We start from the raw sequence: 20,865 nt of genomic DNA, 5'->3' as shown, positions 1-20,865 counted from the left end.
ATAATTTTACAGGCAACAATGTTTTCTATATTTCTTCTTAGCATAGTATTAAGTGCATAAAAGTATTAATTTTATGCCAACTGATATTTATAAGCAATTTGAATGTAAGCAATAATTTAAGTAGGGCTTCCTCAAATAAATGATCCCTTTTCAACAAAAATTAATATGCTCCTAAGCATCTGATAAAATTATATAGGATGCAACCCCCCAGAAGCTCTTGTTTGCCCTACAGGTTCAGTTTTCCAGGATAAGTTATACAGTTAATTTGTTTCCTTTTGAAAAAACAACAGTGCCCATGAGAAAGATACTGTCTAAATTTACAAATGATGCTGCTGAAACACTTAATGAGGGTCTAGATTACCCAAAGAACAAGTATGATGTAATGCAGTGATGGCTGAACAGTCTTAATAATGAAATCCTTTTTCAGATGACATTTTACTGACAACTTGATACAGCTGGCAGCAGATGCTAGAGGTCAGGGGGCCTAGGCCTCGGAAGAGCACAGAACTGGGTTTAGATCCAGGCTTTGTACCTAGCACCTGTATGAGATTTGGCAAAGGGCCTCACCTTTTCACCATTTAAGAGGTCCTATAATAATAGAACCCAACTTGGCAATAATTACAAAGGTTCAATGAGAGAGTGAATATAAAGCATGTAACACAATGCATGTCCCATAATAAGGACTCACTAAGTAAAAATATGTAAGCAGACAATGGCCTGGGGGTGGGAAAGGCAGAGGCCCCTCAGGAGGGCTGAACCTTGCCACCCCTCTTCCAGCGCAGAGCTGGAGGCGTGCATCCGTGGATCCCCTGGAGGCGTGCATCCGTGGATCCCCGGGGTACCAAGAAGAGTGTGAAAACAAGTGACAAAGGAAACAGGACAGCTGTTCCAGGAGGGCAAGAGGAAGGTTTTAAAAGGCAATTCCAACTAGCTACAGAGACAGGAGGCAGAAGGAAGGAACACTGGCGGGGATTCCCCAGGAACTCAGTGGTAAAGGGTCAGCTGGCTACGCAGGAGACACAGCAGAGCCCCGGGTTCCATCCCTGGGTCGGGAAGATCCCCTGGAGAAGGAAATGGCAATGCACACCAGGACTCTTGCCTGGAAAATTCCACAGACAGAGGAGTCCAAAGAGCCACAGTCCCTGGGTTCGCAAAAAAGTCAGACATGACTTAGTGACTAAACAAACATCAGTTCTAATGCGATCAACTTTGTGGTAAAATGGGTACATTTTAAAATAGAATCAAATGAAAGCATTAGTTGCAAAAGACTAATTTCTTATTTTGTTTACTTCCTTTAGGCTTAAAAGAATCTACCATGTTCTATAGATAAATATTTTTACCAATGCTTAAAAGACTCCTGACACAATTATATTGAAAAAATAATTATGTGTATCTTTAAGCAACCTGATTCTCAAGAAAGACACATTGAATAAAACCCATAACAGCAAGAGGTCATAACCCCTGTGAAATAATATCTAGGTCAAGTAAGATCTACTTTCATCTAACCCTACATACCCCAATTTTGTCTCCAAAAAAACTCCAGTGTTTTATGCAATGCAAAGTGTTTTTTAACTGCATAATGAACTCTCTGAATAAGCATGTGAGAAAATCCAGCACGTTTTAGAAGATACGCCATTGTTGGTGAATGTCCAAATGGGTCGATAGCCCAACCAGACCGAGGTTTCACTCCTGTTGATAAAGAGAATAAGTGTTATTTTTTTAATTGATATGTGAAAAAGAAAAAGTCACAACACATTCAGACCCACCCGAGCTCCCTGGTCTTCTGGATTCCAAGATAAAGGGCTGCCCAGAGCACCCTTAGTGAGACTCCCTGCAAGACCCCCGAGAGAAGGAGGACTCTGCCCCGGCCGTCCTCCTAGGCAGGGTGACTCACACTGGAAGTGAATCGGCTGGAGCTAAAGTGAGCACTCTGTCATCTGATAGATATTGGAAAGCTGTTGCAGTCAGTGGAGCCCGAGAAACACACAGGACCAAGCCACTGCCCTCTAGGAGCTAACAGTCCTCTCTTCTGTGGAGCTGAAAAGCCTGCAACTCGCTCTTATACAACACAGAAAACTAATCCAAGTCATTTCAACTTGTACTCTCCAATCCCAACATTAAGGGATTTTAGGCTCTCTTTTATACCGTACAACAGTGCTAAATCATCATATAACACAGTAGCAGAACTGGCCAAAATAACTATGCTGTTATGTCCTTATAAATCTTAAGACATTCTGATGCTGGTACTTGCTATCAAGAAGGAATCAATAGAATTTTTCACACCTGACTCACACCAATTCTGGTAAAGAACTAAAGATACACCTCAATTTCACAGAGGATAACATGAAAAACCAACATAATAAACACACAGGTTAGAATTAATGAAATAAGATTATTCATTGGGCAGTATGCAAATATTTATTCAGGATTCTTAAAGAAGGCTTCTATATGCTACATATACATAGACATAAGTAATCTAACTGTGCATTTTTTTCACTCAAACATCTATTTAGCACTTTCCATACACAGACTGGTTCCAAACAGGAAAAGGAGTACATCAAGGCTGTATATTGTCACCCTGCCTATTTAACGTCTATGCAGAATACATCATGAGAAACGCTGGGCTGGAAGAAGCACAAGCTGGAATCAAGATTGCCAGGAGAAATATCAATAACCTCAGATATGCAGATGACACCACCTTTATGGCAGAAAGTGAGGAGGAACTCAAAAGCCTCTTGATGAAAGTGAAAGAGGAGAGTGAAAAAGTTGGCTTAAAGCTCAACATTCAGAAAACGAAGATCATGGCATCTGGTCCCATCATTTCCTGGGAAATAGATGAGGAAACAGTGGAAACAGTGTCAGACTTTATTTTTGGGGGGCTCCAAAATCACTGCAGTTGGTGACTGTAGCCATGAAATTAAAAGACGCTTACTCCTTGGAAGAAAAGTTATGACCAACCTAGATAGCATATTGAAATGCAGAGACATTACTTTGCCAACAAAGGTCCGTCTAGTCAACGCTATGGTTTTTCCAGTGGTCATGTATGGATGTGAAAGTTGGACTGTGAAGAAAGCTGCGTGCCAAAGAATTCATGCTTTTGAACTGGGGTGTTGGAGAAAAGACTCTGATGCTGGGAGGGATTGGGGGCAGGAGGAGAAGGGGACGACAGAGAATGAGATGGCTGGATGGCATCACCGACTTGATGGATGTGAGTCTGAGTGAACTCCGGGAGTTGGTGATGGACAGGGAGGCCTGGTGTGCTGCGATTCATGGGGTCACAAAGAGTCAGACACGACTGAGCGACTGAACTGAACTGAAGTGAAGAAAGGATTACATTGGCTTAGGATTACACAAATGAGTTAATCTTGATCCTGATTATAGCTGTAAAGATTACCATGCAAGGTGTTCACAGAGAAAAACAGAAAAGAAAACAGAGAGAACGCTGCAGAACACTGAAGATTAAGCCAGCAAAGCAGACTGAAAAGGAAAAGTTGAACTGTCAGAGAACCAACAGTATATGTCAAAACTCAAAGAAGTTGCCATATGAAGTTTGCCCATTTCACATATGGGATTTACCTCCAAAAAATTATAAAGAAATCTTGAACCTATTTAGTACTTTGGGTTTTTCTGTGGTAGCATAGGTTTAGCAATTCTGAAACTTTCATGAATTCCAAGACTGAGCAAACTAGTTAGGTAAAGCAGCCAGGTTTTATATTTTGAGAGAAGGAACTGCAAACCAGTTCCTATAAATGTGCGAGTAGAATGGAGCCTATGGTACTGAGCTGAAATAGGAGACAGCAGTACTAACTTATGAATAAATGTACAAATAAACACACAAACATACATATATATTTAAACAAACTGTGTGTGTGTGTGTGTGTGTGTGTGCACGCGCACACTTCCTAGCTCACTGCACTAGGGAGGCCTAGATGCAGGAGCACTTCAGCATCCATTAGCTGAACTTTGCTCCTAGATTCTGACCTCTGAATGCTATGCTCTATAATAACCTCAGAGAGACAGCTTATTTCAGGGCTGAGACTGCGAAAGTACAAGATAACCCTAGAACAGAGTATTTGGGGCATAAAGTAAAGAAATGGCCAAAGAGTCATGGAAACATATTTTATAAAAATAAACTGGGAGATAGCTTGAAGGGGCTTCCATTGGCCAAATGTGGGACAACTGGGGCATCAAAATAAAGAACAGTAGCGCTGGACTAGAAGCCGCTGAATAAAATAAAACCCACAAGCTCACAAATACAAAATAAAAAAGAAACCTCTTCCTTTTAGTAAAATGCTAACAAATAATTAGGTCTTCCCTGGTGGCTCAGCAGTAAAGAACTGCCTGCTAATGCAGGAGATGTGGGTTTGACCCCAGGGTTAGGAAGATCCCTTGGAGAAGGAAATGGCAACCCACTCCAGTATTCTCTGCTGGGAAATCCCACAGACAGAGGAGCCCGGCAGACTACAGTCCATGGGGTCCCAAGAGTCAGACAAAGCAACTAAACAACTAAAAACCAAGTTACGGAAGGAATGGTGGAGTTAGAAACTCATCAACAGATCTAAAACTAAAATACTCAAGTTTGATGAGGAATTTTACCTGTTCTCAACGTGTCTCCCACAAAGCGGGTAAACGTAAAGAACAGCGAAGAAACGTAGGCCGTGCCTGGTCACGGACAGCGCCACTAGCCCGGGAACAGAGAGGCGGCGCGCACTTCCTGATGAGGCACACGGAGCCCACAGGAGAGACCCGTGGAGACCGCCCAGGAAAACAGACAGACCGGACAGCGTGAGCCGAAGCTAACGATAAGGGGAACCACGCAAACTGAGAGACGTTTTACAACAGAAGTCTGACTTCCTCAAAAATACCAAGGTTAAGAAACCCAGAGAACGGCTGAGGGAGTGCTCCAGGTTAAGGAGACAAAAAGACGTGACAGCTAGATGCCATACGTGACCCTGGACTGGGAGAGGGAAAACAGCAGCTTTTACTGAATAACATTACTAAGACAAGTGACAAGGTTTGAATATATGGTGAACTAGATTGTGGCATCATTGCTAAAACTCCTGATTTGACATCTTCTGCTTATCTAAGCAAACATCTCTGTTTCTTAGGAAGTAACACTGAAGGGACAAGATGTCTCCCACTTCTTCTCAAATGGTTCAAAAAAACATGCACGTGAATCTAACTACAGTCATCCCTTGGTATCCAAGGGAGATTGCTTCCAGGACGCCTGAAAAAACCAAAATCCTTGGATGTCAAGTTCCTTATATAAAATGGTATTATATTTTCATATAACCTACACACATCCTATTGCATATAGGCATACCTCGGAGATATTGAGGGTTTACTTCCAGACCACTGCCATAAAGAGAATATCACAATAAAATGTTACCCAGTACATATAAAAGTTATGTTTACATAGTCTATTAAGTGTACAAGAGCATTATGTCTAAAAAACTGTACATACTTCAGTTAAAAAGAAACTATATGTAGAGAAAAGAGAACCCCTGCACTGCTGGTGGGAATGTAAGTTGGTATAGTCACTATAGTAAGCAGTACAGAAAATTCTTGAAAAATTAAAGAGAACTACCATATGACCCAGCGATTCCACACTTGGGAATTAATCTAAAGAAAACAAAAACACTAATTTGAAAAGATACACGGACCCCCACATTCACAGCAGCATTATTTACAGTAGTCAAGATACAGAAGCAACCTAAGTGTCCATAAGTGGATGGGTGGACATACATACATACCCACACATGTACATATACACACATACATATGTGCATGTATACATACAAATATACAACAGAACCGTATTCAGGCATCTAAAAGAACACTTTTGACAACATTTACCAGGCTGAGGCAATCTGCTCTATGAAGTAAGTCAGACAGAAAAAGACAAACCACGTATGATGTCACTGACACGTAAGCTAGAAAACACATGAACAACAAAACAGAAAAGAGCCACAGACACGGAGAACAAACAGGTGGTTTCCAGAAGGGAGGAGACTGGCAAGAAGAAAGAAATAGGTGAGGGAGATTAAGAGGCACAAACTTCCAGCTGCAAAATAAGCCATGTGATTCCATATTTGAAATGTATGGAAACACAGAGTCACAGTGCTGTGTATCAGGGACATATGTTGTAGATCAATTATACTTCAAAAGCAGCAAACTCAGAGAGATCAGACCTGTGGTCACCAAAGGCAGGAGTGGGACAAGAAGGAACTGAATGAGGGTGGTCACAAGGTACACGCTTCCAGCTACAAGGTAAACAAGCACTAGGAATGCGATGCTGCTGCTCAGTTATGCCTGGTCGTTTGCAACCCGAGGGACTGCTGTGCGCCAGGAGCCTCTGTCCTGCGCTCTCTCCCGAGTTTGCTCAAATTCTCGCCCATCGAGTCAGCGATGCTGCCTGACCATCTCATCTCTGCTGCCCCTTCCCTTTTGCCTTCCGTCTTTCCCAGGATCAGGCCTTTTCCAGTGAGTCGGCTTCCTTTGCCGCTCAGTTGTAAAGAGCTCGCCTGCAGTGCAGGAGATGCGGGTTCAGTCCCTGGGTCAGGAAGAGCCCCTGGAGAAGGGAATGGCTGCCCCTCCAGGATTCTTGCCTGGGAAATCCCATGGACAGAGGAGCCTGGTGGGCTAGAGTCCATGGGATTGCAAAGAGTTAGACACGACTGAGCGACTTCACTTCTTCATATACTGTCCAGAATAACAAGGGCAGAATAAGCTTACAAACAAAAGTAAAATCCAACATGAAAAGTTACAGTGATGTCTGATTTTATCATTACCAGTGATTTTTTCGATCAAAATCACCTGATACACAGGATAGAGCAACCTAGCTGCAACAAATTAAAGAATCCCTGGGGTGTAATGACAGAGAAAAAAGTGAATTTTTAAAAACTGATATGAAAGGAGGTGAAAGCTACACAGAGACTTAGAGGGAAACCCAGCATCCCGCCAGGATTTTCCTTGGTGTAAGTAAATATTTTTAAAAGGGGGTTAAGTGACAAATTTAAGGGAAAATGCATATAAGACAAATCCAAAATTTAAAAAGAGGGCATGTGTGCCAATAAAACCAGGAAAGATTTTGTGTTTTCATGTAAGAATAAGATCGTTAAAATATATAAAAGTAAAAGCAAGAAAAGTTACAGGAAATAATCATTAAAAAGAGTAAAACATACCACTTAAGTGATGGCAAATTTAATAGACTTAAAATCAAAACATGAGCAATATGAATAACATAATAAAATTGGATCATTTCAAATACAATATTAGAACTTAAGATGAGTCAGAGAGAACAGTTATAAAATGCATATTTTAGGCAAAAGATAACCTTAAAAACTCAAATTTAAAGTTTCTAATGGTCGATTTTATATAATAAAATGTATAAAAACAGAAATTAACAACCAAAGACTAAATAATTTTAAAGTGAAGTGGAGTGAAATGAAGTCACTCAGTCATGTCCGACTCTTTGCAACCCCATGGACTGTAGCCTATCAGGTTCCTCCATCCATGGGATTTTCCAGGCAAGAGTGCTGGAGTGGGGTGCTATTTCCTTCTCCAGAGGATCTTCCCAACCCAGGGATCGAACCTGGGTCTACCACATTGTAGGCAGATGCTTCACCATCTGAGCCATCAGGGAACTATAATTAGTTATTTTAAATTATTTAAATAATCATTTATTAATAAATAATTATTAATAAATAATTGTTTATTAACTAAAATTATTTAAATAATTATTTTAATTTAAAAAGTATCCCCAAATCAAATGTAAAAACAGTGTCCAAAACAAGCTGCTCCAAACTGTTTAGCAAACAAAACTGAGAACACTACAAGTGTTCTCACTATAGTCAAAGCTACAATAAAGAAATTAATATTCTCAAATGTGTTCATTAAACTCTACTCTTAGGTATACATCCAAAAAAATGAAAACTTTTGCCCTCACAAAAACTTACACAAACGTGCACAGCAGCATTACCCAGAGTAGCTAAAAAGGAGGGCAATCTAAACGCCCATTAGCTGAAGGTGGAAAACAATGGATAAACAAATATGGTATATCCATACAAGAGGATATTATTCAGTCATTAAAAAGGAATAAACCCCTGATACATGCTATGGATACACCATGAAAGCATTATGCCAGGTAAAAAAGCTAGTCCCAAAAGGCCACGTTGTATGATGCCATTCATGTGAAATGTCCAGACCAGTCAAATCTGCGTGTGTGTGTGCGTGTTCCACTAAGGAGACTAGTGGTCACCTGAACCCAGGACACAGAAGGAAGGAGTCAGAAAGGGGTGTGACTATCAGTGAACCAGAGAGTCCTTTTGGGGATGCTGATAAGGCTCTAACACAGATGGTAGTCACGGCACACAACGCTGTGACAACACCAAGCACTACTGCGCCCTGTGCCTGGGAGGATCTCACAGCAGCAAAATGATGGTCACTCACGTACAGCAAGGAAAACATCTATGCTGAGCAAACGAAGGCAGACCCAAAGCGGCAGCCCTGAAATCAGTGCAAACGATCTGCAGTGACAGCAACGCAGAGCACTCGGCTGCAGGGAGAAACTCGGTGGGTGAGGGAATGAGGGGACTTTCTAGAATGATGAAAACGGGGTTATGTGGGTATATACATCTGTCAGAACTCCACAGTTACGACTTACATGTTGCACTACATGTAAATTACACATCCATAAAGAAAAAATCTACAAAATCCACTTACTGGAGTCTTGACAAAATTCTCTTAATGGAAAAAGTTTCAATTCCCTGGAAGACTATAAAAAAGCACCTGGAACAGTTCTTCGCTCAAAAAAACAAAAAGTTTTGGGAAAACGGAATTATAAAGTTGCCTGAAAAATGGCAGAAGGTAGTGGAACAAAATGGTGAATACTTTGTTCAATAAAGTTCCTGATGGGGGAAAAAAAGTGTCTTTTATTTTTACTTAAAAACTGAAGGAAATTTTTGGCCAACTCAGTATTCAAGAAAAGTGACACTAAGTAGGGGGTCCCTAAGTCCACCCCCAGACTTCTTTATTTAAGAAAACTTATAGCACCCAACATAAAGTCAAACTTACAGCTATGATTTATTACAGTGAAAAGATACAAAGAAAAATTAGCAGAAACAAACGGCACACAGGGCAGAGCCCACAGGAACCAGGCCCAGGCTTCTAAGAGCTCTCTCTCTGCCGGATTACCCAGACGGAGTCAACCACTGCACCAGTGAATGCGGACAACACCGAAAGGCGGCCAGCCAAACCACTCCCTCGAGACTGTACCCAGGCCTTTCACTGGGCTCTGGGCATGTGGGTACTCACTGTCTAGTTCATAATACGATTCGACTCCCAGAAGGAAAACAAGTGTTTAACATATACTACATTGGGTTTACAAGCAGTTTAAACACAGTGAGTTACTCATCATTGAAGAATTCAACTCCTCAGACACCCACCAAAGAACAACTCTGCAAGCAAGACCTTTCTAAGGATAACATCTGACCTGCCATGCTAACTCTTTTCGGTACAGGTATGTTATCCGCAACTTACTCTACGAGAATCACAACAATAATAATATGGAAAGAGAAAAAAGTAAAGCAAATGTGTCAAAATGTTAATAACTGGTGAGTGTGATTGGGGGCTTTATGGGAGTTCTTTGTAGTACTCTTAGAATGCTTGTATTTGAAATTATTCCAAAATAAAAAGTCACTATTAATGGGGTGGGAGGGTGTCATTTCTAACAGAATATTTTAAAATATTTTAAAATAATAAAATATAAATAATTTCAATTGCAAATGTATATTTACTATAAACTACAAAACTGTACTGAAAAATATGTGAGCATAATTACACGCACGCTGTTTGCCGTTGTTTTAGTCATTAAGCCTTTTGTGAGCCCATGGACTGTAGCCTGCCAGACTCCTCTATCCATGGGATTTCCCAGGCAAGAATACTGGAGTCTGCTGCCATTTCCTACTTCAGGGGATCTTCCTGTCCCAGGGATCGAGCCCACATCTCCTGTATTGGCAGGCAGATTTTTTACTACTGAGCCACCAGGGAAGCCCCATTTACCGTGATGCACAATGCAAATATCATATATCACAAAGATTTCAATTAGTCCCATGTTCTTATGAGTTGTATGAACTGATTTTACCAGTTCAGGATCCTCTTCCCCTTACAGGACCCATTCACCTGGTTCAAGTGGGGCTGACCCTGCCTCAAATCTCTCTTTCCTTGAGACCATTTGCATCAAACTAACCAGGTCGCAGTGATTTCAGCTCCTATAGCTATGGCCACAAAAAACTGACTCGGAAATAACCATCTAACCCAAAGCGGGCCAGTTAGGTAAGGTATTAATTGCAGACTCCTCCTGTTGGGCTAGGAAGACCAGAGTCCTGGCTGTCTCCGGCTATCACACTCCCCAGGAGGAGATGCAAGAGTGAGCAGGCCCAAGAGACAGCACCCAGGCAGCACAGTCCAAGTCCTCTGGGCCCAGTCTGCCCTGGCGCTGCCCCATCTCTGGCAATTAGGTGTTTGCCTTTTATGATCAAGGGTCTTAACTAATACATGATTAAAATTCCAGTGGGATATTTTTAGGAGAAAATACTAAAATTAATAAACAAAATTGATAAAATAGGTGAAACAAGGTAGATGATCCTTAAAGTGACCACATTATACCTATATAACAGAGTTTATGATCCAAAAGACATAAATTGATGAAAAATAAGTTATTCAATAATAATCAGTCCTAGAAAAATTAATTATTAAAAAAATAAAAGACCCCATTTCACCTCTCCCAAAATGAACTGCCCAAAGTAGTCCACATGAGCTACCAGGGCTTACCTGGGAGCTCAGCTGATAAAGAATCTGCCTGCAACACAAGAGACCTTGATTCGATTCCTGGGTCGGGAAGACCCCCTGGAGAAGGGACAGGCTACCCACTCCAGTATTTTTGGGCTTCCCTGGTGGCTCAAATAGTAAAGAATCTGCCTGCAACATGGGAGACCTGGGTTCAACCCCTGGATTAGGAAGATCCCCTGGCAGGGGGCATGGCAGCCCACTCCAGTGTTCTTGCCTGGAGAATCCCCATGGACAGAGGAGCCTGGAGGGCCATAGTCCATGGGGTCGCAAAGAGTCGGACGCAACTGAGTGACGAAGCACAGCACAGCACAGTCCACACGGAAGAGAAAGATACCCATACGTACTTAGATTCTTCTCCAGCCACTGATGTCCTTCAATTAGTTGGTCAATTATGGCAAAATAATGTGCACCAGCTTCATCAGGCATTACCCAGCCACCTGTCACAATTTCAAACTGACCGTTTTCTAGCAAACTAGGGAGAAAATAACATAAGAATTTACATTAACATATATAAAAAAAGTTGAAATTAAAAAGTAAGACATCATAAACATTAGGTATAGCCTTTAAATGTATTTACAGTAATTAAAAAAAAAACAACACAGTGCATGAATTTCCACTTTGGGACACTGGTGATGAAGCATGCATGGCACAGTATCTGAGGTGACCTGTCCTAAAGACAAAGCCACACAGGTGACTCTGGGAGATCTATTTCATAAAGGATATGCTCTCCCACATAGCTTCCTGAAGTCAGCAGCCATGTCTCATTTATTTCTGGATCTTGCTGAGCACCTGGCAAAGTGCTTTACTCAGAGTGTATGCTTGAGGAGTGTCTACTGGTGGACAGTCATTTTAAGCACAGCATTTGTTTTATCATACTTACTTTAGTACTTCTGACATTAATAAGTTAATCATGCAAACTATAAAAGTAATGATAATAAAGGTAAATCTAATAGTATCACATGCTTCTGGGAACACAGAAGACATTATAGAGCACCCTGCTCTGGAGTCAGTTATAACATAGGCTATAAAGTTTATCTTTCATTATTGAGTGAAAAGGTCTAACATTATCATCATCTGTTCATTGGGTTCTCCTTTACATAACACCATACAAGTGTTACATCTTTCTCAGAGAAAGAAAAAAATAATCAACTAATAAAAAATCTGAAAAACTACATGAGGAAGTATAAATGTCAAGAACTTTAGCAAACATCTTAAGTGCTACAGACTTCTGAGTTTGTGACAAGGTGGTTTTGAAAATGCTGTAAAATTTCAGAAGGAAAAGCAGTTTTAATAAGGATAAATATCACTGAACACCTATAACTTAACAGCCAAGTATCAAGCCAAATTTAACTAAAACAGACCAGAAGCATAAAGAATAATTTTATACAAGGCATATAACACAAGCTGTAGCATTAACAAAACATCTGATTTTTTCAAACACAGAACCAATGACAGAATGGATAAGGACACAATTTCTAAAAGTGAATGAATGAATGATTTCCTTGTGTAAAATGAAAAGGTATTAATTACATCTGTGTCACCATGGGGATCACCAACTAATGCAATCTCCCACGGAGAATATGATGGTTCATTATTGTATTAAAGAAACCCAGTCACATCTCAGATTCTCAGCTTCTCACAGGCCCACATCAGACTTACAAGAAAGAAGATGGGAATTCCTAACAACTGTATCTCTTTAAGAACACAACAAAACCCAAGGCGATTTTGTCCCACTTTTCCTGCCAACAGGACTTCATTTAAGGTTCCTTCTTCCTCTTCTCTTTCTGTTGATTGCCTGCTTTAGCCACACTCTAGAGGCCACGGCAGCCCCAGCCCCTTATACCTATGGCCAGTACTTGGAAGCCTGAGATGTCAGGAAAGATTTGGAGTTTAATCTCTAGCCACCTTAGCTCAGTATTTCAGTAAACAGATCTTTTGGAAAACATCACAAATAAACTGGCCAAAACAAATTCTGTGCTTCTCCGGAACAGAGAATAGAAACTATAAAGTAACTAATCTGAATACTATTAAGATTAAATGGGAAAAAAAAAATCACTCAGACAATGGAATTTTTCACCTATTTCTGCCAGTTTTATTTTGCTACATATTTCCTGTCCCATAAGCATAAATAGGCTCCAAGAAACAGCCAAGCCAGCAAATAATCATGCATATTAAATCTCTTCAACTCCATTTGTAAATACTTTACCCCTTCCCCTCCCCATGACGCCTAAGATACTACTGAGATTAGAGACTGAATTCTCATCTGTACACAGTGACTGAAGACTACCCCATCTGTAACACAGGGGAGGCGTGAAAGCCCCTGCTCATTTAACTGCTTTTCATAGTTTTCTTAGCTATTTTCTCCTGTCTTTCCTTTCTCAGATCAAATAAACCCACCCACAGAAGCCTCCAGGATACCCATCCTTCCTTGTCCTACCAACCGCTACAATATCAGCTCCAGGACAGAAGGGACCAGGACGTGCTGCTTTGTTCATTTCTCCAGGCCAGCACCGAGAAACTTACGTGGCATATAATGGGCACTCTGTTGCTAGATGAATAGGGAATCCATGAATGAGATTCTCAGTTTAAAATCAGTATTAACATAAAGCTTTTGATTGGCTGCAGTGCAAAGACATAGGCAAATAAATTGGACAGGGAAGGGTCAGCTAAAAAGGGGTGAATAATGTAGGTGTGAAGGGACACGATCTGGAATGTGGCTTATGTAGGAGAAACGAACGAGGAAGGAGAAAGAGGAGACGCTTGAGGAAGCATCAGCGGGAATCAAGAAACGCCTGAAATAAGAGCGAGCACTAAAGCACGTCTGACACGGGATCGGATTCCAGGTGTCTCAGAGACTGGTGCTGCTCACACAGTGCAGCTCAGCTGAGAAGGGAGTCATTTTACAATTTACAGTGTGATACATATAAATTTGGATAAGGCTATTTGATGTGACAATGAGGCAGTCAAAAGAAACTAACAAAAAAGAAAACTAAGTTTAGGGGAAAAGGCCAATATACAGATTACATCTTGAAGAAACGACACAAAGAGGAAATAGAAAAGGATAGGAAATTTGGAGAAAACAGTCAAAGGAGAGTTAAGGAACAAGTAGAAGGAAAGTGTAAGAGGAAACTGAGGCAATAAGAAATGTTAGAGATAAAAATAAATCTGCAACTATCTCCTGAAACCACCTAGGAGAGAGTCATCAAGAGCAACCCGCACCTCTGCTTGGTAAAAGGCATTTTTACAGCTTAAAAAGCTACCATATAACTGCAACTTAGAAACAGACACATCAGTGGGTCAGAATATAAAGTTGAGAAATAAATTTTACAAATATTTATATTATTAAAATAGCTATTAAAGTACTGGGGAAGCATGGATTACAGTTGGTTTTTCAAATCTTCAGAGTGATTTGAAACAAGCTCGTAAGAAAGCCAAGATGCTCTGTCATGGAAGACAAACAGCTGACATGTGCAGTGGCTCAAACAGATTTTTAACAAAAACTACATGAGGCAGTCACAAGAGGCATAAGTGGTGTCATAACAGCAAGCCAGGAAGAACACAGGTTTTAGCTTTTCTCAGCACAGTTTCTCTAACCCGTAGAACAGAATGGGAGAGGATAGACAGCATGATTTAAGACGGACACCTGGCCAGATAACCAGGTTAGTGAGTACTATTTCACTCTCTAGTCCACACATAGGAATGCTGAGAACCGGATTATAAACCAGACAGTCTCACAGGCAGGAAGGTCAGGCTTAATAAAATATACTCACTGTGTTAAGCAAAACTGCCACTTGACCAGTTTAAAAAAAAGACCCATGAACATGTAAAAATTGCAGCAGTGCACAAACTAGCCATGTACACCCCTGATTTCTAGGACATATGCAATAAGCGCTTAGGAAGCATCTGAGGAATGACAAAACAAAACGGTCCAAATAAACATGCAGACATTGACCTAATGAAGCACAGCAGCCGTCAGCATCGTGTAGTGACGGGGACAAAACGCGGTCCTGACAGTCTCGCAGAAGCAACACTCCAGGAACTAACCAGGAAAAATATTTATAAGCAATAGCAGAAAGGCCATGCTATCCTACAAAAAGCACCATATTTAAAACTGCCATTGTTAGAAACAAAATGAAGTTAAGACAGACTGCAAGCTGTACATTTGACACTTTCATAATTTTTTAAAATCAAGTAACGGGAAACAGAGAAGAAGCTACTTAGAGCAAATACAGGTGTTCCCAAGTAATATTTCCATTCACTTAGCACTCAACAAGCATGAATTGAGCCATTTCCCTGCAACTGTCAGGGCAGTACAGCAATAAGGACCTACTGTACGGCACAGGGAAACACATATCTCACAATAACCTGAAATGAAGAAGAATCTGAAAAAGCATATACGTATTCATATACAAATATACGCGTACCTGAATCACTGCTATGTACCTGGAACTAACACAACACTGCAAATCAACGACACTCCAGTAAGAGGTGCTTTCTGAAAAACAAGCAAGCAAGCTCCGTACACTGCTTTTAGGAGAGCGATGCCTACTGTGCTAATGATAAACTTAAAGGATGAAGAAACTGTAAACAAAGTTACCCAGATCTAACTCCCCAGTAACAACCACTATTATCACTTTGAAAAAAAAAACAAGGAAATGCAAAATCAAAAATGCTGCACTCATCTCATAGGGTCTTATTGTTTAATTTCTGCCAAGACACTCTCTGGTTTCTGGTTAATTTTTTGCATGAATGCCCTTCCTAACATTTCCTAATAAACAAGAGATCTAGAAACAAATGAAAAGACAAGGAAAGAGACGGAGAGAAAGGAGTACGTACATGCAGCAAGTCCAGAAAATAGGAAGCCAGGCACTAACTTTCACAATTAACAACACCCTTATTTTACTTTTTGAAATAGCTGATCTGTAAGCCACTATGCACTTCTCTGTTTCTACAATTTCTCTGCTTGAAAGCTTGATATAAAAAGCTTTAGAAGATACTGATCAAAAGTAAGCTGAGCATCTCTGTCAAGCTCACTGTGCTGTGAAGAGTGAATCTACTCGCCAAGCACAGGAAGCGGCAAGCCCTTTTCTCTGAGAGTCCCTCTCCTCCGTGTAGACACATCATACATTCAGACTTTGGTCACACACAGAAGGACAGACGTCAAGAGCTTTCTTCCCCAAACGGGGAAACTGTTACAGATAACTTAGTAGCAAACAATGCATCATTTTGCCAGCATCAAAGAATCACAAATTAATTTCACATGATAAAAAGAGTTGAATTTGTAATCATACATCTAGGGAAATATGAAATAACACATGATGATACACAGGGATTCATTCTTAAATAAAAAACTAGTTAAATGGAAAATTTAAAAAGATGGAGGCTCCCAATGAATCAATTAATAATTTAAAAACATTTGCTCATCAGATTTATATGCCTTTCATGAGAAGTATTTAATAAGAGAGTAAAAATAAGTTTTCTCTTAAAACTCCTCAGATAATAAATCGGGAAACTCACCGTATTCTTCTGAGTATTGTCGATGCCCACCTTTAGAGGATATATGAGGGGCAAACAGCCAGTGAGTCATCTGTCCTCATCTCCTCCTCACTTCACTCCAACCATATCCTGTCTCTGAGTTTGCAGTCTATGCTCTCTCTGTCTGGAGGATCCTCTCCCAATATTTGCCTCACTGGCTCGTAATGCATCCATTAGGAGCCTCTCTGGCCAACACACACTCCACCCAAACCCCACCTAAATTGTTATCTTGCATAAAACCCAAAACTTTTCTTCATGGCACTTTTCACAAAATTTAATAACACATTTTCATGTTCACGGTCTTTGTCCCCCAGCAGACTACCAGCTCACAAAGGCAGGAATCATATCTGTTTTGCTAACCATTTAAATCTCGGTGTTCCTATTAGAAAAGAATACCAACAACCCCAAAGAAATGCAAACAAAAAATATGAAGCAGATATTTCAGAAATAACTAGCTGCTAAAAATGAAAAGAAGTTTAATGTCACTCATAAGGAAATGCAAATTAAAACTTCAATGAGATCAAAAAGTTGTACAACACACTGTGATGTCAAGGATGTTTAGAAAAAGGTATTGTTACTTAAGACTAGCAATAACTATCAAATTTTAAAATGCATATATACTTTTATCTATGCTCATTAAAATGAAGTCAGAAAATAGATAAAAATAAACAAAAGCACTGTACAGTCAGCCCTACATATCTGCAGGCTCTGTGTCCGCACATTGAACCAACTTCTGAAGGAAAATTTTAAAAAGAAAAAGCTTCCAGGAAGTCCCAAAAGCAAAACTGAATTTGCCGCACACTAGCCACTATTTACACAGCACTGACATTACACTGACAACTATTAACACTTCATGGCAAATAGACGGGGAAACAGTGGAAACAGTGTCAGACTTTATTTTTCTGGGCTCCAAATTCACTGCAGATGGTCATTGCAGCCATGAAATTAAAAGACGCTTACTCCTTGGAAGGAAAGTTATGACCAACCTAGACAGAATATTAAAAAGCAGAGACATTACTTTGACAAGAAAGATCCATCTAGTCAAGGCTATGGTTTTTTCCAGTGGTCATGTATGGATGTGAAAGTTGGACTGTGAAGAAGGCTGAGCGCCGAAGAATTGATGCTTTTGAACTGTGGTGTTGGAGAAGACTCTTGAGAGTCCCTTGGACTGCAAGGAGATCCAACCAGTCCATTCTAAAGGAGATCAGCCCTGGGTGTTCACTGGAAGGACTGATGTTGAAGCTGAAACTCCAGTACTTTGGCCACCTGATACGAAGAGCTGACTCATTTGAAAAGACCCTGATGCTGGGAAAAATTGAGGGCCAGGAGGAGAAGGGGACGACAGAGGATGAGATGGTTGGATGGCATCACCAACTCAATGGACATGGGTTTAGGTGGACTCTGGGAGTTGGTGATGGACAGGGAGGCCTGGCGTGCTATGGTTCAAGGGGCTGCAAAAAGTTGGACATGACTGAGCGAGTGAACTGAACTGAACTGAACTGATCAACATAACATTTACATTGTATTAAATATTATAAGTAATCTGGAGATGGTTTCAAGTATGCAGGAGAAATGTGTGTAGGTTAAATGCAAATATTACTCAATTTCATGTAAGGATTTTGGTATCCGAGGCAGGCTCTGCAACCAATCCTCTGAGGATTATCAAGGGTCGACTGTATACACTAAATATAAAGATATACTCCATGCATTCACAAGAGACCGTAAAAGAAAATACAGGGCCATTAATCAGGAGAAGTTAAATTAAGGCCCACTCATAGCAAAGACTTGTATACAGTCTTTAAAAAAGAAAGATTCCTGAAAGATTCTCTGAGATATATTAAGTTTAAAAAGCATGGTACAAAACTCATTAGGATGGCTATTATAAAAAAAAAGAAAAGAAAAACAGGAACCAGGTGTTGATAAGAAATGCAGAGAAGCTGGAAACCGCCAGCACTGCTAGTGGCGACGTCAAGTGACGCAGCTTGTGCGGGGACCTGCGTGGGGGCTCTGTGAACACTTAAACTTGGAACTGTCACAGGACCCAGCAATTCCACTTCTGGGTATACACACAGAAGAACGAAAGGAAGGACTCAAACTGGCATTTACATACTCATGCTCATCGCAGCATTTTTGCCCAAAGGTAGAAACAATCCAAACGCCCACTGATGGACGAGTGAACAAACAAAACACAGCACATTCATGCAACGGAACACGATGCAGCCCTGGAAGAGGAGGGAACTGACACATGCTTCAATATGAATGAACCTCAAACACATTATGGTAACTGAAATAAGGCAGACACAAAAAAACAAGCATTGTATGATTTCACCTGCAGGGTGAAACTGACAGAGACAGAGGCAGAATGGTGACTGCGTTACTGTGTAACAGGTACAGCATTTCAATCTAAGATGATGAAAAAGTTCTGGAGATGGGCGATGGGTATGTTGCAAAACAATGTGAATATATGTAATGCCAGCGAATGTCACACAGAGAAACATTAAAATGATAAATTTTGGGTTATATACATTACACTACAATAAAAAAGATGCACTCAAAAAAAGCACAATGTGCGTGGCATGCTGTCATTTGCATAATGCATAAGAACGTGTCTTTGCATATATGTACATGAACGTATCTTTTCCTATTTCTGTATAAATTATATATATCTGATCACAATAGCTGCCTCCTGTGAAGTTAGATGACAAAGAAACAGGAGTCGTCAGCACCTTACCTTTCACTGTGTACCCTTCATATGTTCAGACTTATGTTAAAATATGAATTAAACTGTTCTCTAAACTATAAATGCCATACTACCCTGATTTCTTTTAAGCACTAAAAACAAACAAAACTATAGCATAAAATAGTCATGAAATTTCATTTAAGAATATTTATCATATTAGATGGTTTAACTAATAGCTTCTGTAAAATTTCAATAAGATATACTTTAAATATTTCATTGTATAATAAATAGTATTTCATTTTCTCATTTTTTAAAAATAAAAGCAATAAAATTCTCATTCAAATAAATCAGAAAATACATGAAGTTGAAGAATAAAATTGAAAATTTCACTCTTAATGTCCTTCTATAAAGACATAAAGGGTTATGGTAGACATAGTTTTTAACCAGTTTATTTTACTTAATACTATACTTTGGCCACCTCATGCGAAGAGTAGACTCATTGGAAAAGACTCTGATGCTGGGAGGGATTGGGGGCAAGAGGAGAAGGGGACGACAGAGGATGAGATGGCTGGATGGCATCACTGACTCGATGGACGTGAGTCTGAGTGAACTCCGGGAGTTGGTGATGGACAGGGAGACCTGGCGTGCTGCGATTCATGGGGTCGCAAAGAGTCGGACACGACTGAGCGACTGATCTGATCTGATCTACCATAAACATCTTTCCATGTCAATAAATAGACATATATCATTGTTATGGCTGACCATTTTTGCTGAAGTATTTATAATTGAGATATAGCCAACACATAATATACATGTGTTCAGTTTGATGTATTTTGACAACTGTTTATACCTGTTACTGCCCAAAATTGTACCCGTTACTACCGAAAATAAGACATAAGCTATTCAGAGATGTCCCTTCTGCCCTTTTCCAATCAATTCCCCCCAACAATAACAACCAGAAAGTGACATCCTTACCTTGCGATTCCTATCCCAACAGATGAGCTACTCTCAGACGTCACAAAGCAGAGTCCTACAATGTGCTTTGCTATCAGGACTCTTTTGCTAACATGTTTGTTAGATTCATCCATATTTCTGTATATTTCAGTAACATTACTTTTCATGGCCGAGTGATAATTCATTGTTTAAATACGGCACAAAATTTTAATTCATTATTCTGTTGATGGATATTTGAACTGTTTCCAGTTTGAAGTCATTATAAAAGATTCTGCTATGAAAATGTCTATGTAAGTCTTTTTTGTGAACATGTTTTTATTTTTCTTGGATAAATTCCTAGGAGGGAGCCCCCAGGAACTAGACTTACCTGGTCCCAGCCCTCACGGCAGGGGAGGGAAGACAATGGAATGAAAACTGTATCACAGTAAAGCAGGTTCCTTCTATGGGAACAAGAAGATCTTGGAAAGTTGATGAATACTTAACTTTGGAAAACTCAGGCAGCCTTTCAGGAAGTAATTTCTCATTTTATATTCCCACTAGCAGTGTCAGAGAGCTACAGTCACCGCACCCTTCCCAAGCCCTGGAGCTTTCAGTCCTTCTGACTGTGTCCCCTTTCAGGGGCTCTAGATAGCACCTGGAAGCAGTTTTAATCTGCACCTCCCTGAGCACTGCACTGTGCTCAGCCCTGCACACACACCCTCCCCTGCTCTGCTGCAGCATAATAAACTTCTTTCAGGCGTCGGAACAGGCCACGTTCTTCCGAATCCCTGGCCCATAATCACAATTCTCCTCTCATAACCTGGAATCCTTTCCCCACCCTCTGCTATTGGCTATTCTAATAGCTT

The 20,865-nt window shown here is 40.3% G+C and overlaps 1 protein-coding gene across 3 annotated transcripts in view; it reads right to left on the bottom strand.

Annotated features, from left to right (window-relative positions):
- Positions 1-20,865, bottom strand: part of MAN2A1 (mannosidase alpha class 2A member 1) — a 211,974-nt gene that overhangs the window by 114,023 nt on the left and 77,086 nt on the right. For all 3 annotated transcript variants that reach the window (XM_019965504.2, XM_070794116.1, XM_070794117.1), the window contains exons 5-6: positions 11,196-11,323; positions 1,516-1,689 (exon numbers count right to left, since the gene is read on the bottom strand). In XM_019965504.2, the coding sequence (XP_019821063.2) occupies positions 1,516-1,689; positions 11,196-11,323 (302 nt within the window). The remainder of the gene's footprint in view (positions 1-1,515; positions 1,690-11,195; positions 11,324-20,865) is intronic.

The sequence above is a fragment of the Bos indicus genome, chromosome 7 (genome assembly GCF_029378745.1).
Source record: "Bos indicus isolate NIAB-ARS_2022 breed Sahiwal x Tharparkar chromosome 7, NIAB-ARS_B.indTharparkar_mat_pri_1.0, whole genome shotgun sequence".
NCBI classification, from domain to species: Eukaryota; Metazoa; Chordata; class Mammalia; order Artiodactyla; family Bovidae; genus Bos; species Bos indicus.
The sequence above is the reverse complement of the archived record's forward strand: the minus strand, read 5'-3'. Positions and strand labels throughout refer to the sequence as shown.